This window comes from Tursiops truncatus, chromosome 9 (assembly GCF_011762595.2).
Source record: "Tursiops truncatus isolate mTurTru1 chromosome 9, mTurTru1.mat.Y, whole genome shotgun sequence".
In the NCBI taxonomy this organism is placed as follows: domain Eukaryota; kingdom Metazoa; phylum Chordata; class Mammalia; order Artiodactyla; family Delphinidae; genus Tursiops; species Tursiops truncatus.
The window spans coordinates 20709133-20725896 of NC_047042.1; the positions used below are offsets into that span (position 1 = coordinate 20709133).

The window sequence follows — 16764 nt, forward strand, 5'->3', positions numbered from 1 at the left end:
TCACCCAGTTCCCCTTCTGCAGCAAAATTGGAGAGGGTTTCTGCAGTGAGTGAGGCCAAGTAGGCAGCAGCTTCTGTATGCATATGGATTCTAGAAGGTGAGCGGTGGAGGAGAGGCCCAGTGGGAGATGTCTGTCCTCCAGGGTGGAGCTAAAGTGTTTTTTTCCCCTTACCTCCAATAAACCGTGCATGTTTTATGGAAGCACTTATTGCCTAGTGTTTTCTTGCTGTTTATTTTTTGGTCTCTCTCTCACTAGAATATAAACTCCTACGAGAGTAAGGAACTTGTCTGTCTTATTCACTACTGTCTTGTTCAGTAGCTCCAGTGCTTAGATAGTGCCTGACACAGAGTAGGTGTTCTGTAACTATTAATGAGTTTAAAAAGTTAAACCTGTCAATACATCAGTACAAATGTTTGAAGGCAATTAAGCCTTAATATGCATAAGCCTGCCTCTCTCTGTCTCTTTATATATATAATTTTGTTTTAACAGAACTACCAATGAGATAAAAAACCTGCAGTACCTACCTCGAACTAGTGAGCCTCGTGAGATGCTCTTTGAAGACAGAACAAGAGCTCATGCAGATCATATAGGACAAGGTTTTGAACGACAGACTACAGCTGCTGTTGGAGTGTTGAAGGCTGTGCACTGTGGAGAGTGGTATATATTAACTACTGCTATTTAATGGCTTCTAAAATTTTTCTTGGGAAGTTTTTCAGTAATTCTTCTTACTGTGGGGGGAAAAGTTTCATTTTCCCCTGTATTTGGATATCCTAGTTGTATAATTGTACTAAAGAAGATTTTCATTTGCTAGAATCTAGATTTTATCTTTTGGGCTTGACTGCAGTAGTTTCATTTTTTACGTGACTAGAGTTGAAAACAGTTGTCTTACCTAAGGTAATGGAAAACCTAAGGTTCACTTGGTGCTTATTGTATGCCCATTTACAAATGTTCAGTTAATTTTCTCTACTTTTAGGCCCGTATTTATTGCACAAAAGGGAGACTAAGGCTCCGGACTATCAAGTAATGTTGTCATAGTCATACAGTTAACAAGTGGTAGAGCTGAGTCTGATTTCAGAACTGACTCCAGATTCTCGTGTTTTTTCTTGATACTGTTTTAACTTGCTATCTTTCTAAGGTTTGGTATCTACTAAGTGTTTGTTTACCTTACTATATTAATTTTTTCTGGCTTTGCTTGTAAGTTTCACTGACTCTTTTGATAGATTAGAAAAATGGATAATTTTCTTAATGAAAATGGATAATATACTTAGAGGTGGTCATCCCATATGTTAAAAAAATTTTCATTTATTAAAATGATAAAACCCATAGGGCAAAGCTATATTTATACTGTAAGATAACTTTGCTCAAATTAGGTTTTGTTTTCAAATTGACTATTGTTTGGGTATGAAACTTAAGATGGAATATGCTGTTTTGCTTATTAAATCAGTTGAATTAAATACTAAGTATGTAAGAAATTTTTCTAAGTAAAAAGAAACTGTTTTTAATTCTGAAAGTATAAAATGTCAGTATTGTTGCATAGATTCCTAAGATGTTGTGAAAAATATTGCCTGTGTTTTCTGTACAAGGAAATTTTTTCAGGGGCTGTGAATACAAGATTGACCCTTTGTTCAAAAGGGAAAATTTAAAGTAATATTTTATAAATTAATACTGAATGGAGAGGCCACTGTAAACTGACCTTCTTTCTTAACATAAATGAAGCTTTATCAATTTCAGATATACAAAGTAACTAGTACTGAACTAACCCTAAGAGGTCCTTAGGAAAATGACATTAACAGTTTATAATTCAATAATAATAATTTATAATTGTGTTTAAGTTAAATGGTAATTATCAAATATCTGTGGTGGTTCTCATATAGTTTCTAACATAATCTGGTTTAAAATACTAATTTTGTCAAAGAGTAAAGGCGATGTATCTCTTTGGAAATCATTACAACAACCCCCTGTTTCAAATTAATGAGATTTTTCTTGAATGTTTGGTATAAAGGATTTAAGAGTGGCATCAAAATTTATTTAGGGTGAACTCTGATTTATAGATAGTATTTGTTAAAGTTAGCCATATAGTTACATTTTTTTTTCAGAGATAAATATTCTTGCTTCTTGGCCTTAACTTTGTTTAAATCTCTCTTAAGCTCCTTTAAATTATTGTTGGTTTATGCTTGCTTCTCCACTTTATATGTTATTTGATGTTAGAGATTGTGTCCTGTCCTTCACAGGTCCATCATAGTTCCCTATGAATAGTTACTGAATGAAAAGACACTTGAAGCTAACAATTTCACAGTGAAAAAGACTGTTGCCAAAGTATGAATATATTAGGTGGCCAGATTTAATTTGAGACAGATTTTGGAATGAGATGTTGCTAGCTATGAGTTTTCTCAGTATTGTAAAATACAGTTTGCTTTCTATACCAATGCTGCTTTAATCTCTTAGTATTAAAGATGGTAAGAAAATAATTTGGTTGATGCTTTAAGAGGGTTTCATGGCTCTGATGCAAACGTGGTCTATGATCCCTTTATTGTTATTCCTTGTTGTTAAATTAAGCTATACTAAGGAAATTGGTGCTTTCTCTTAGTGTTCTTCTTATCTTAGTGTTTTGAGTTCTGCTCTTTTTCTCAAGGAGACATTAGGCGTTAGAGTATTAGATTCTTTTTTTCATTCATTAATTAATTTTTTTATTTATTATTTTTGGCTCTGTTGGGTCTTGCTGCTGCACACAGGCTTTCTCTAGGTGCCCTGAGCAGGGGCTACTCTTCATTGCGGCATGTGGGCTTCTCATTGTGGTGGCTTCTCTTGTTGTGGATCACGGGCTCTAGGCATGCAGGCTTCAGTAGTTGTGGCTCACCGGCTCTAGAGCACAGGCTCAGTAGTTGTGGCGCACGGGCTCATTGCTCCATGGCGTGTGGGATCTTCCCAGATCATGGCTTGAACCCGTGTCCCCTGCATTGGCAGGCAGATTCTTATCCACTGCGCCACCAGGGAAGTCCAAGATTCTTGACTTTATCTTAGAGCCAGGCTTAACACCAATTTGAGATAAAGGACTGGGATTGATTGAGACTACAAAGAAATCTTAAACTAGATAGACTTGTGAAGTGTTGATGAATTTTATATCACTTTTTAGTATTAGGAAGATAGAATTCACATAGATTTATGTATTTCAGGTTGCTTCTTGAAATCCAGTTTCTTGAAAAATCAACTATGGAAGTATAATTTGTATTCAGTAATACACACTCTTGTTATAAGTGTACAGTTTGGTGTGTTTTGACAAATTTATACAGCCATGTTACCATTACCACGACTAAAATATAGAATATTTTGTTTCCTTCATATACCTTGGCAGTTAATCTCCCCCCATTCGTACCCCAGCTCCAGACATCTATAAAATCTATTTTCTTTCTTTATAGGTTAGTATTGCCTAGTCTAGAATCTCATTTAAATAGAATCATATGTTGCCTGACTTCTTTCACTCAGCATAATGTTTTTGACACTCATCTATATTGTTATGTGTATTAGTAGTTCATTCCTTCGTGTTGCTGAGTGGTATGTCATTGTATAGATACATCACAATTGATTTATCCATTCACCTGATGTTAGAGATTTGAATTGTTTCCAGTTTGGGGTTTTTATGAATAAAGCTCTTATGAACATTCCCTTTCAAGCCTTTGTGTGCACATAAAATTCCATTTCATTTCAGTAAATACATAGAAATGGAATTACAGGGTCTTAGAGTAAGAAAAAATAATTGTGTATAGAGATAGTTCTAAGTCTACAAAAGAAGTATTAGAATTTATCTAAGTCACAAGATAAGACAACATTGAAAAGTCACTTGTATATATTTTAATTCTATATATTAGCAATAAACACTTTGAAACATTTTCAAAATGAAAAGAAAAAATAATGCCAGCTTATAAAAACATAAAATTATACCTGCTATGTAATGTGTAAGAACTTTCAATAGTATACTGCCATCTCTCCCTGCTCCCATTTATGGCCTTTGTGCTAATTATTATTAATACATTTTGCTTTATGTGTGCTATAACCATACCCCCAAATATGTTGCTTTCTTTGGCATTAAGGAATTATTTCTGAAGAGATTTTTAAGATGAGAATAAAATATCTTTCATATTTACTATTACTTGCACCCTCCATTCCTTTGAATAGATCTGCATTTTCATCTAAATATCATTTTCCTTCAGCCTGAAGAAGTTCTTTAACATTCTTTGTTGTACTGGTCTTCTGGTGACAGATTCTCTCAGTTTTTGTTTGTCTGAAAATGTTTTTATTTCACACTTTCTTAAGGATATTTTGGGGGTTATAGAATTCTAGACTGACTTTTTCTTTCAATACTTTAAAGATAGTGTGCTCTCTTCTGGCTTGCATTGTTTCTGATGAGAAGCCTGCAATCATTCTTACCCTCTTTCCCTGTATATTAATGTGATGCATGAGTTTTAGATTTTCTCTTTATCACTTTTTTTAAAATTTGGTTATGATTTCCTTGGTATGATTGGGGGGGGGGTTGGTATTTATGTTTCTTGGGATTTTATTCCAAACTCCATTTTTGAGCATCTTTTATAAACATGTATTTGTATATTCTTAATTAATTGAAGAATTTGGGGATTTTTTTTAGAATTATATTTAAAGACTCTATTAACCTCAGCAAGTAGGATGGTAACAGTTTATTTTATAAGTACTTTTCTATTGAATGTCTCTTAATTTTTAGGAGTTATTTAGGGATTTTTGGTATCATTGCAGTTATATATGTCTGTATTGAAAGAATGTATTCCCTTTCCCCTATATTTATCTCTAAATTTTATATTATATAGTATCTTTAATTTAGCACTTAATTTGTTGAAGTATTGACAACAAATTAAAGACTTTAAGTTAAAGTCTTAACTTTAAGACTAAACACTTAGTTTTTTGATTTGCATAATTAACCAATTCAGGTCAATTTAATTTTTCAAAATATGGTTACACATAGCTATAATAAAATGAGGTGAGGCTGCTCCTGGAAATCTCCACCCCTTTGCAAGAGCCCTGATGATATGTCTGCCTCCTACCCCTTAAAATTCCCTTACTCTTCTCCCTTCAGGGAGAAGGTGTTTTTAGAGCATGAGCTCTCCCTTCTCCATTCCTTGATTAATGAATAAAGTTTCTGCTCTGCTATACGAAAACGTGTGTGTGTGTGTGTGTGTGTGTGTGTGTGTGTGTGTGTGTGTGTAAATAATAAAATGAGTTGTTTGTATCCATATTTAGGTTGAAACTCGTGGTGTTATCCCTTTGTTTAAATATGTAAAGTGGTCTTCTAATTACAGTTCATTTCTAAGATAATACTTTGGTGTTGACCATAAACTTTTTTTGCTTTGAATTTAATAAGGACTTAGCAGAGTGAAACATTAATGGCAGACTCTTCATTATCTCATGTTCTTTTTTAGGCCTGATCAACCCCGAATAACCAAAGATGTAATTTGTTTTCATGCTGAAGATTTCTTAGAAGTAGTTCAACGAATGCAGTTAGATTTACATGAACCTCCACTGTCCCAGGTATATTTTAAACTATTATTATCTTCAATTTAATTTTTATTGTGGAAAAGACTTATTGGTATTTCTTGTTTTGTTTTGTTTTATTTTAGTGTGTCCAGTGGGTTGATGATGCAAAACTTAATCAACTGAGGAGGGAAGGCATTCGCTATGCCAGGATTCAGCTGTATGATAATGACATTTATTTTATTCCAAGGAATGTTGTTCATCAGTTCAAGACAGTTTCAGCTGTATGCAGTTTAGCATGGCATGTTCGTCTCAAGTTATATCACTCAGAGGAGGACACTGCTCAGAATACAGTTACTCATGAAACATGCACATCACCAGATTCCACATCATCAGTTCTTGGACCTCACACTGACAACATGATTTGTGCTGTAAGCAAAACCTCCTTGGATTCTGTTTTTTCAGACAAACTTCATTCTAAATATGAATTACAGCAGATTAAACATGAACCTATTGCAACTGTAAGAATCAAGGAAGAACCTGTGAATGTTTATATTCCTGAAAAGACTGGAGCACCAAATAATATGGATGGCAAGAATGTTAAAGCAAAATTGGATCATGTTCAATTTACAGAATTTAAGATTGATGTGGACTCTAAATTTGAAAATAGCAACAAAGATTTAAAGGAAGAAATGTGTCCTGGAAGTCTCATAAGCCTAGTTGATACAAGGCAACATAGTTCAACACATTCAAATCAAGAGAGAAAAGATGATAACATTTTGTGCTAAATTTGTATATACCATTTAATATTGTTTTTTTTCTTAAACTTAATAATGTAATAAAGATTCGTGAATTCTGAAAGCAAGCCAAGAACTTGCTCCCAAGTCTGTTACAAATTATAGTTTATGTAGCTTTGTAACATTCCTCAGTGCCTGTCCATAACTGTGAAGTATCAAAGCATTTAGGGCCAGATGCACTGTAAACATTGCAGGTTTAAACAAAAGGAGTCTTTAAAAAAATCATTTGAGTTGGAGTTGTAGGTTTTAGAATAGAGCTGACATTAACATATATATATATATATATATATTTTGTAATATGAGCCAGAATTCTTTTTTGACAATTTAAGGCTTTTCCATAGAGCTTATTTATACCGATTTTTTCTTCATTTTAAATGTGTCAGCACTGTAGTGTAAATAGCTTTAAAAAAACCTTTTTAGTGTGATTTATACTGAAATGTGAGCCACTTAATAAAGGTTCATAATAATATGTTTTCTGTTGGGTCTGCAAAAAAACCCCACCAAACTGACAATTCAGTTAAATCATTTATTTGATCTATTATGTTTCTGCTGGTATATCCACTTAGAGTGCTAATGGAGTGCAAATGTATGTATTCAAATCTTGTGAATATTTAAATTCCCCACACTGTGCAAGCATTTTTAAAACCAAGGTTCAGTTATGAAAGCATATTTATATGTGTGTGTGTATGTATGGGAATATATATATATGTTATCATATTTTGCATAACTTCTTAAATTGCTGAATAAGATGAATATGTGAAACTTCCTATGCTCCCTGGAATACATTTTTAAATATTTATATTCAACATTAAGAGAGCAGCTTAGGTAATAGAATCAATTTTATAAGTTGGGAGAAACAAGGTCTGTTAGTGATATTTAACCCTTTAACTAATGAAGTTATGTGACCTGATTATATAGCGCTATAACGTGAATTTTCTTTGTAGTGTATGGAATAAGAAGTTGAGAAAATTTTCTTGCTAATCAGCACCCATACTATACCTAATAATAGCTGAGAAAAAATGTTCAGTTACAGAAAATTTAATTCTGAGCAGTTAAAATCCTCTATTACATTTTTCTTGAGGAACAGAAGGAAAATATGGCAAATACAAAATATTAAAATAAGGGCAGTGACTCAACTGCCATATATAAAGAGATAACTAACAAAATAAGATCTGTTACCTCATCTTTCTAAGCATCCCTCTCCCTACCCTAGCAAGGTAAACAACTTAGAGTATTTTTTTCTTTTTTCAAAAGAAGCTCTAGAAAGTAAAATTGGAATAGGAAACAGGATTGCCAGTGCCTAGCTAAAGATGATTAAAACAAATCTCTTCAATAATGGACTTCAGCACCGTTTCCGATTGCTTCAACTACCGTAATTAAAAGTCAAACAAATGTCTTCAGTGTATGCTTTGATGTTAGGAACTATGCTGGTTGCAAATCTATTTTCTTTTACTTGAATTTGGTATTTTTCTGGGCTCATACTTTGGTTGATTACTTTCAAATGGGGTTCTTTGTGCTGCCTTTTGAGCTAGTGTTGCTATTCCACTTTGAGTGGTTTCTACTCCAGCCTCATTTGTGGTACCCATAAAACTGCTTATCTCTCTGGTCAGGGAGAAGCTTACTCAGAGGCATTTCATCAGGAAAAATAAACTGCAGCATTGGTGTCATTTCTGGCCTCCAGTTTAAAAGGGTAGGCAAATATTGTAAGGAAATCTCAGTGGTTAGTAGAAAATCAGTATATTTGCAACATAGGAATTTTCATGACGTAAGGAAAGTATAAATCATGCAAATGTAAATAGGGATTTTGTTTTATATATTACTTAACATGCTCCTCACCACCTTTATCTTCTATTTTTAGCTAAATTTATGTATTTTCACCTACCTTTTTGGGAGACAAAAGTTTATAACAAACCAGTATTGAAAATTGAGAGAGAATGTGGTAAAAATGTTTAGGTTTTTCTTTCTTTAAGTGAAGGGTAACATATTTAACAAGGTTCGTTTTAGCTCCAGTTTTCCAGGGTCATACACATAGATGCATGAGACCATACTGCAATAAAATGTCTTTAGGGTATCCCTGCAAAATATATGAGCCTTAAACTTTTAACTTAAAGACATACGTAAAACAACCAGAGTGGTCGCTTTTAAGTGTAGTTTCCTATATAACCTATAGTCAACCTTCTCCATATTTTGAAATTTTAATTGTTTTGTAAAATGCATACATCTCTGTGGAGGTGAAATACAAGTTAGTGAACACAGATTTCAAGATACAGCCTTGTCACCTTGAGTAATGCTTACGTTCCTGTCTTATGGGTTATAATTTAAAAATTCTCTTCAGATGCAATCTGAGAAGTTGTTGGCTACGTTTGTTACATACAAATAATTTTTTTTTCAATATTGTATTATATTAATGGTTTCCTAGTTAGTACATTCCAGTTCTTATCTGAACACAACTTTTTTTCTGTTATTTCCAGTTTCTTGGACCAGAATAATGAAGCACTTAAGATACAGTTTCTATGTGAACTTATACTATATAGAATAAATAGTTGTTACGTAAATTATTAAATTGCCATACAGACCTTTACAAAAAAAAAGAAACTAAGGTACCTCAGTGGTGTCTGCTACAGTGATTTTTTTCTTTTTAATTATTTTTGTTCATATCCTTTTAGCTAAGTAATATATTCCATACTCAGGTTAGCTGGTTAGCTATGAAAAGAATTAAGCATTTGTGATATTTGGTTGAAAACTTTACTAAAGCCATATTCATTATCGTCTTTGTCACTACAGCTGTTGACCTTAAATAAAGATTAGGTTGATCTAGCACAACACTCTGTGTGTGCATGTGCCTGTGCGCGTGTATGTGTATAAGGTTATTGGAAATACTGTTTGTTTCCGCATATATTCATTTTTAATCCATTCTTTAACTTTGTGGGGGGGGTCATGGAGGGTAGGAAATATTTTATTTCTTGGATTAAGTCTTCAAGGTATTTCATTAGCGTTCCTGAGTGTAAAATAGGTTTTTCCCCAATACTTATGGCAGGTAAGATCATCTTTGTAAATAATAGATTTGCACTGCTTTGGTAAATTTGGATTCAGTTATTTTTTGGATAGTTTCATTGTCATGTAAAGCAAATATCTCAGTTCATTTTGCATTTTTAGCGAAGGTGCAGGATTTATTTTTGGAGTTTGAGAGGAATTTTCTTTGTCTTCCACCTTTCAATAAATACTAAAATTGATAACCATAATCTTTTTCCATGTTTTGTAATTATTTTCTTATATTTGACATTTTACTTTCATCTTGTCATATTTAAAAATTCTTGTCTCTATCTTCAACAGAAACCATAAGATCTTGAAAGTGATTCCAGTCTGAAAATCGTTTTTACTCTTAAAAATACCAAAAATTGACTTATGCCAACAGAGAAGAATATTAAAGATCACCTTAAACAAGGTCGCTAAACTAGTAAGGTATGGGTGCTGGGATGGCATGGTAAATTGCCTCCCTTCCCTCTAGATATGACTATTTTTATCCCAGGAGGAGAGGACAAAAGTACCATTGTTTTCAAAATACTTTTAGGCTGGTAAAAAGTGACATGATGGGTTTTATCTTTAGAGTGGTAGAACAGCTGTTTCTTAATCTTTCTTCCTTCTGTTTAACTACTTTGATATGTAAACAAAATTTTACTGGTTTTAGAATGTGCTGTTTCATTAAAGAGTTCTGTTTGATATTGGCTCTGGCAATATACCTCAGATAAGAAAATTAAGAGGACAACTCAGGAGAGGTATAACATCCTTAATCTCTGTCCTGGCTTTTCTGTTCAGTTTTTCCTGTAACCCACTGCATATTGCAGATGGGAGTGACAGCTTTCTAAAATGTTAAGCACAAGGAACCTAAAAGCAGAGATGTCTTTCCTTTTTAAGTTTACAGGCGTTGTATATCATATTTCTACTGGGAGAGCAGGGAAAGGAGGGGGAAAACATCTTGCATTTTAGGTTATCTTCCCTTCAGGATTTCAGACTCAATCAGGGAATGTGAATGACCTGAGAACAAAATGTGGGAAACAGAATTATGTTAACTAGAAATTAAAACTTACTACTCGTATGCTTTATTACCATTATCTACCTTCCAAGAATGGCACTATTAAAATATGAGAACTTTGGATCCTTCAGTACATTTTGAAGTTTAGAATTTATGCATTTATGTCTTGAAAATGTTAAATCTTTACACTTTCCTGTAAAGGTCATTGCTATTGTTCTACTGACTACTACTAAGTGTGCAGACTCGCAAGTCAACATAGTTGCAAATATTTTGCATAGTAGTGTTTAAAATTTTATTTAGACAGTTCAGTCCCCACCCAGCTGTCAAGTTTCTTCTTCAGATGAAATTTTATGTGAAAAATCTCAAGTCTGTCTTAAAAAAACCAAAAAATCTTGAGTATGACTTTTATGCTCTTTTTTCCATCTGTCTTCCTGACTGACAAAGTTCTTAGAAATCTGTCTGCTTCACTTCTCATCTCACTACAATTTCACTTTAATCCTCAAATTTAACATTTTAGCTGAAGTGATTCTCTCAATGGTCACCTTTTGACTACCAAATCCAGTGGGTGCGTTTCTTAATACTTCTGTTTAACCCCTGTAACACTTGTTATCAATCATTTACTCATTAAAGCTCTGCATGACCTGTTGTGGGGTTTTTTGTTGTTGTTGTTTTCTGTTTCTTCGGATGGCTTCTTTTACCTCTCCACCATTGTTTAAGGCAGTCTCTATGATTCTTCCCCTTAGGTCTCTAGGCTTTGTCCCTGAACTATCTTCGTGACCCCATGACTTCAGTCAGCCTTGGTTTCTCAATCTCTAATGACCCATGTAATCAAGTCTAAATTCTTCTCCCTTGCCCCCAAGAATTAGCTGTTCCATTCCCTCCTAATTTTGTTATTGCGTCACTCTCTCTCTCTCTGCAGTCATCTCATGGTAATCTGATTTCTCTATCTTTTCCTCTGTGTACAGTTGACCCTTGAACAACATGGGCTTGAACTGCGAGGGTCCACTTACACACTTACACACATATTTTTCAATAAATACATACCACAGTACTATACAATCCGTTGTTGGTTGAATCTAAGAGTGTGGAACCTTGAATATGGAGGGCCGGAGGGCCAAGTGTAAAGTTATAAGTGGATTTTCGCCAGCGTCAGGGTCAGCGCTCCTAACCCCCACGTTGTTCACGCGTCAACTCTACAATATATCATGAGATTTTCTTGAGTGGACCCCAGAAATGTTTGTCTACTCTTCTTGTTATAGTAGCTGTTCACAGTCATAGTAGATGTTCATCTCACCTAGGCTCTTAAAATAGCATAACATGTTCTAGGCTGCCTGCGGCCCTCTGCCCCTACCCCCATTCCAGCCCATTACGTTACCACCAGATTAACCTTTCTAAGACAGATATGGTTGCTACTCTTAGAAATATTCCATGGCTCCAAAGAGTCTTTAAGATGTGGCCCTTCCTTTCCAGCCTTATCTACTATAATCTCTTCCATTTGATGTACTCAATTTTCAGCTTTACCAGATGGCAGTACTTGCCATTTCCTTTGTGTACTTTTAAAATTCTTTGCCTTTGCTGGGGAAAATCTCTGCCTCGTATACAACATGGTGAAATCTTACTTCTCTCTTCAAAACTCCAGTTAAACCATCTCTTCTGTGTATCTTTTACTGACCTCATCTGCTCCAACTGTTCCCTCACCTCACAGCTGATATAGATCCAATTATTTCCTCTGCTTCTTGTGTCCTTTCTTCACATCATTAACATTTGTTAAGTGTATGTCAGGCGCTAGCTAAACCATGAGTTAGAAGTTACAAATTTTCTTTATCCCTTTGTGTCCCCAATACCTAATACATAGTACACTTGGTGTTCAGTAAATATTTGAAGGAACAAAAGTTGAACCTTAACTTTATTGGGGTGGAAAAACAAATTATGTAGGTTTCTATAATTTAAAACGTCCATCTCTGACTTAATTCGTAATGTAATTCTAGAATTGCAACAGAAAGAAAAGTGGAGAAAATTAGATCAGTGGGCACTATAAAGAGATGAAATTTCTATTTTGTACTTACTACAGCCTTATAGATAGTTTAAGAAGCTACCTATTAGATATCTAGGCCCATTGGGCAATGTGGAGAGTAAGTATTGTAAAGATAATTATACCTATAAAACTTGTTCAACTTTTTTCCCTTCAACTAGAGATACACTGAAAATTATTACAAATTAAGGATAAATTTTAACTATACCTAAAATGATAAAACTAGCAAATATAATTTTCTTCTAAATTATTTTTTATTTTTGGCTGTGTTGGGCCTTTGTTGCTGCACATGGGCTTTCTCCAGTTGCGGCGAGTGGGGGCTACTCTGTTGTGGTGCGTGGGCTTCTCATTGCGGTGGCTTCTCTTGTTGCAGAGCACAGGCTCTAGGCGCGTGGGCTTCAGTAGCTGTGGCTCATGGGCTCAGTAGTTGTGGCTCGTGGGCTCTAGAGCACAGGCTCAGTAGTTGAGGCACAAGGGCTTAGTTGCTCCGTGGCACGTGGGATCTTCCCAGACGAGGGCTCGAACCTGTGTCCCCTGCATTGGCAGGTGGATTCTTAACCACTACGCCACCAGGGAAGCCCAGCAAATATAATTTAAGAAGCATCTTAATATCTCATAGTCTGAAGCAGAATTTAACTATTCCTAAGTCATATTTGGCAAGATAAAGTCTGGTTATCTGGTTGTCAGAGAGGCATTCTGATTAAGCTTGTGTTGTTCTCCCTATTGATACTATAAATAAACATTCAAAAATTGAAAATATTGAAGCAAGATGATAACATGCACTAGTTTTCTTTGTCTTTATTCTGTTACAGGAGTGGGACAAGGACATACAGGTGGCACATTTTCACAGTCAAAGTTCTGTAAAGCCACTTTACTGGGATGATATGCTGAGGGCATTTGTAGCAGTACAGCTGTGGGTCATTAAAGGGGGATAGTACACTTGTATAATGTTGAGAAATTTCTTCACTAGTCTGTATTTCTCATCTATAAAATAGGGGGTAATACCTATTCTGTTAACTGGTGGTGAAAATTAATGACAGCACATGCCAAATGCTTATCTAGCACATTGCTTGGCATATCATAGACACTACAAACGTTAGCTTCTGATCCTGGAATTAACATAGTAAAAAGAATAGTTAGAAGAGCTGTGTGCTGGGTCACCCTAATTTCACATCTTCACATCACTTCTATGTATTCCTGTCTCTAATTTTGGGCAGAGGATAGGCATCTGGCAAGAGGAGAAAGTTGCATCAAGAGGTCAAAGGTGAGGTATAGTGGAGGTAGGACATCAAAAACAAACTTCTTTCTAGTTCACTATTTTGCTCAGGGATGGCAATTCAAAATCATGTCACAGACTGTCTTTTCCGTATATAAGTGAATTACAAATTTGTGTTTGTAGTGTATAGATTATAGTGGTAGTAAATTTGCTTTATGGTGTAGGATTACCAGTATGGTTACAGTATATGATTGGCTAACTTTAATATAGGGCAAGCAAAATGAAAGTAAAATATTGAAGTGTAGATCCCTCTCAAGCTTTTAATCCAGTGTTGTCTTTATGTAGCATCTGATAACTGGTATCTTCTGTTGATGCTTTCTTTTTTTTTCTTCAATAGGAAACCTATTTGTGGAAATAGCATTTGGAGTTAAACTTCTCCATTTACCAATGACCATGGGCTAATTTCATTTAATTTACCTGGGCTTTAGTTTTTCTATCATGAGGAGGTTTTTTGTTTTTTTCCTGTGTACCTTTTTTATCTAAGTCATGAATTCTAAGGACACCAATAATACTTTGAGGAAGAGTGATGTTTACTCTGCAAACATGATCAATCAAGGATAAAGGAAATCCCTTTGTTTAATGCTAAAAGAACTCTGATAATTTTCCTCTCAATAGAGAGAAATAACTTTTCTTTATGATGCAGGTGCATAGTAATATGCCTGCCCCTATTTGAAAATGGCTCTATGGTTTCCTCTCCTTTTTTGGCCATCACTTCTGTTCATTAATATCAGTTCCTCTTATTTGCTGCACTGTGAAAAAGCAAAGTAGAAACCAGATGATCAAATTCTAAGGTTAATAACTCTTAAAATTACAGTAAGCTGTAGCCCACGGATGGATTTCTACTTCTTGAAGCTTTATGCAACTATTTTTCTTAATGCTTGGAAGCTCTCCATTGGTGGATTTCTGGTCATGTTTCATGTGGTAATGGATGGTGCTACCACATCTGGTTTCTGTGTTCATGAAATGTTGAATAAGTCGTGGTTCCTCTGAATATCTATTTCCTACTTTTCATATTTTTAATTGCTATAGAAAATTATTTTGTTCACATGTTGCTTTTAATCAGAATTGTTTTTTTTTATAAATTTATTTTTGGCTGCATTGGGTCTTTGTTGCTGCTTGTGGGCTTTCTCTAGTTGCAGCCAGCGGGGCTCCTCTTTGTTGCGGTGCACAGGCTCTAGGCATGCAGTCTTCAGTAGTTGTGGCTCGCAGGCTCAGTAGTTGTGGCGCACAGGCTTAGTTGTTCTGTGGCATGTGGGATCTTCCCGGACCACAGCTTGAACCCGTGTCCCCTGCACTGGCAGGCAGATTCTTAACCACTGCGCCACCAGGGAAGCCCTCAGTCAGACTTTTTGATAAGTATTTGCCCAAACCAGTTTAAGTTACTTCTCTGTGTTGACCTGGAAATTAATGACTTCACTAAAACCTTTCAAATTTAAGTTTCTTTCTTAAGGCAGAATGTGTTCTTTTTATAAACACCATCAGTAAACATCTCTATTATAAAGGAGGTATCCTATAGCTAAGACCAAGGGGAAGATATTTTCTGCAGTACTTACTGTTTATGTATTATTACATTAGTTTTGTTTCCGTCTGTAAGCATAATTTCTCTTTTATGTCTTCCATTACTTACTGTTCTAAAGTAGGCTGTGATATTGTAATTTATAATTAGAAATATGTATCTAATCTTCATCCCTGTTCCTGGCATAGGAATCAGATACCCTTGGAATTTCCTAAGTGATAAGTGTGATTAAGGTGTCTTTTGAGCTTATGTTAATGAGGAGACTCTTGCAAAGCTCCTAGGTAACCTACGGATTGGGGCTGGTTGCCAGGGGAACCAACCTAGCGATTAGAGTTGAAACTTTCAGTCCCCCTCTCCCCACCAGGGCTGGAGATTGAGTTCAATCACCAATGGCTAATGATTTAATTAATCATGCCTATGTAATCAAGTTTCCATAAAATACCAAAAGGACAAGGTTCAGAAAGTTTCTAGGTTGGTGAACATGAGGAGATGGGGAAAGAGTGGTGTGCCCAGAGAGCATGGAAGCTCTGCACCCCTTCCCCATACCTTGCCTTATGAATCTTCCATCTGGCTGTTCCTGAGTTAATATCCTCTTATAATAAACTGGTGTTCTAGTAAGTAAAATGTTTCTCTGAGTTATGTGAGCTGCTCTAGCAAATTAATCAAATTCAAGGAGAGGGTCATAGGAACCTCCATTCTAGAGGCGGTAGGTCAGAAGCAAGGTGACAACCTGAATTTGTGCCTGGCATCTGAAGTTGCAGAGGGGGTGGGGGGCACGTGCAGTTTTCTGGGACTGAACCCTTAACTTGTGGTATCTGATGCTATCTCCAGATAGTGTCAGAACTGAGTTAATTCCTTGGTGATGTAGGGAAAAAACACACACATCTGGTGTCCAAATCGGGGAGGCACACATCAATAACTTACTGCTGCTTCAGGTTGTTTATTTAGTGTGGCAGTATACCAAGTTAAGTAAGAAGAGTTCTACTTCCTGGGACTCTTTCAGATACTCTTACAATTGATTGATCCTCATGTGTGAACAAGTTGGTTATTGTGTTGCCTTTTTACATATAATTCTTACCGAACTTCTCTTTTCCTTGGAGACCAGTCCCACATTTCCTCTTAGTAATGTCATATAGAATTTCTGCTTTTGCTTGTTTCATGGCCTAGCTCAGGGGTCAGGAAACTACTGCCAATAGGCCATATTTAGGCCACTACCTGCTTTTTGTATAGCCTGTAAGGCATGAAAGGTTTTTACAGTTTTAAACGGTTGAAACAAAAATCAAAAGAATAATATGTTGTGATATGTGGCAATCATACAAAATTTAAATTTCATTGTCCACAAATAGTTTTATTGGGACATAGCCATAGTCTATGGCTGCTTTCTCACCACAAGAGCCGAGTAGTTGTGACAGAAACCATATGGCCCACAAAACTTTAAGTATTTACTATATAGCCCTTTACAGAAGTACTTTGCTGACTCCTGGCCTAGCTGATTGTTTACATGTGGTGCTGTTCCTTCTTTTCTCTGTGAGAGATTATACTTAGATGATACTTTCACAACTACAGGTTTTCCTGAACTACAAAACCCTCCTATCTGGTTTCTCACAGAGATT

The 16764-nt window shown here is 35.4% G+C and overlaps 1 protein-coding gene across 1 annotated transcript in view; it reads left to right on the forward strand.

Annotated features, from left to right (window-relative positions):
* The window catches only part of RSBN1L (round spermatid basic protein 1 like), a 65293-nt gene extending 55757 nt beyond the window's left edge, over positions 1 to 9536 (forward strand). The window contains exons 6-8 of the mRNA XM_019940526.3: positions 491 to 658; positions 5446 to 5554; positions 5644 to 9536. Coding sequence (XP_019796085.1) covers positions 491 to 658; positions 5446 to 5554; positions 5644 to 6285 — 919 coding nt within the window. The 3' untranslated portion in view covers positions 6286 to 9536. The remainder of the gene's footprint in view (positions 1 to 490; positions 659 to 5445; positions 5555 to 5643) is intronic.
* Positions 9537 to 16764: the final 7228 nt, after the last annotated feature.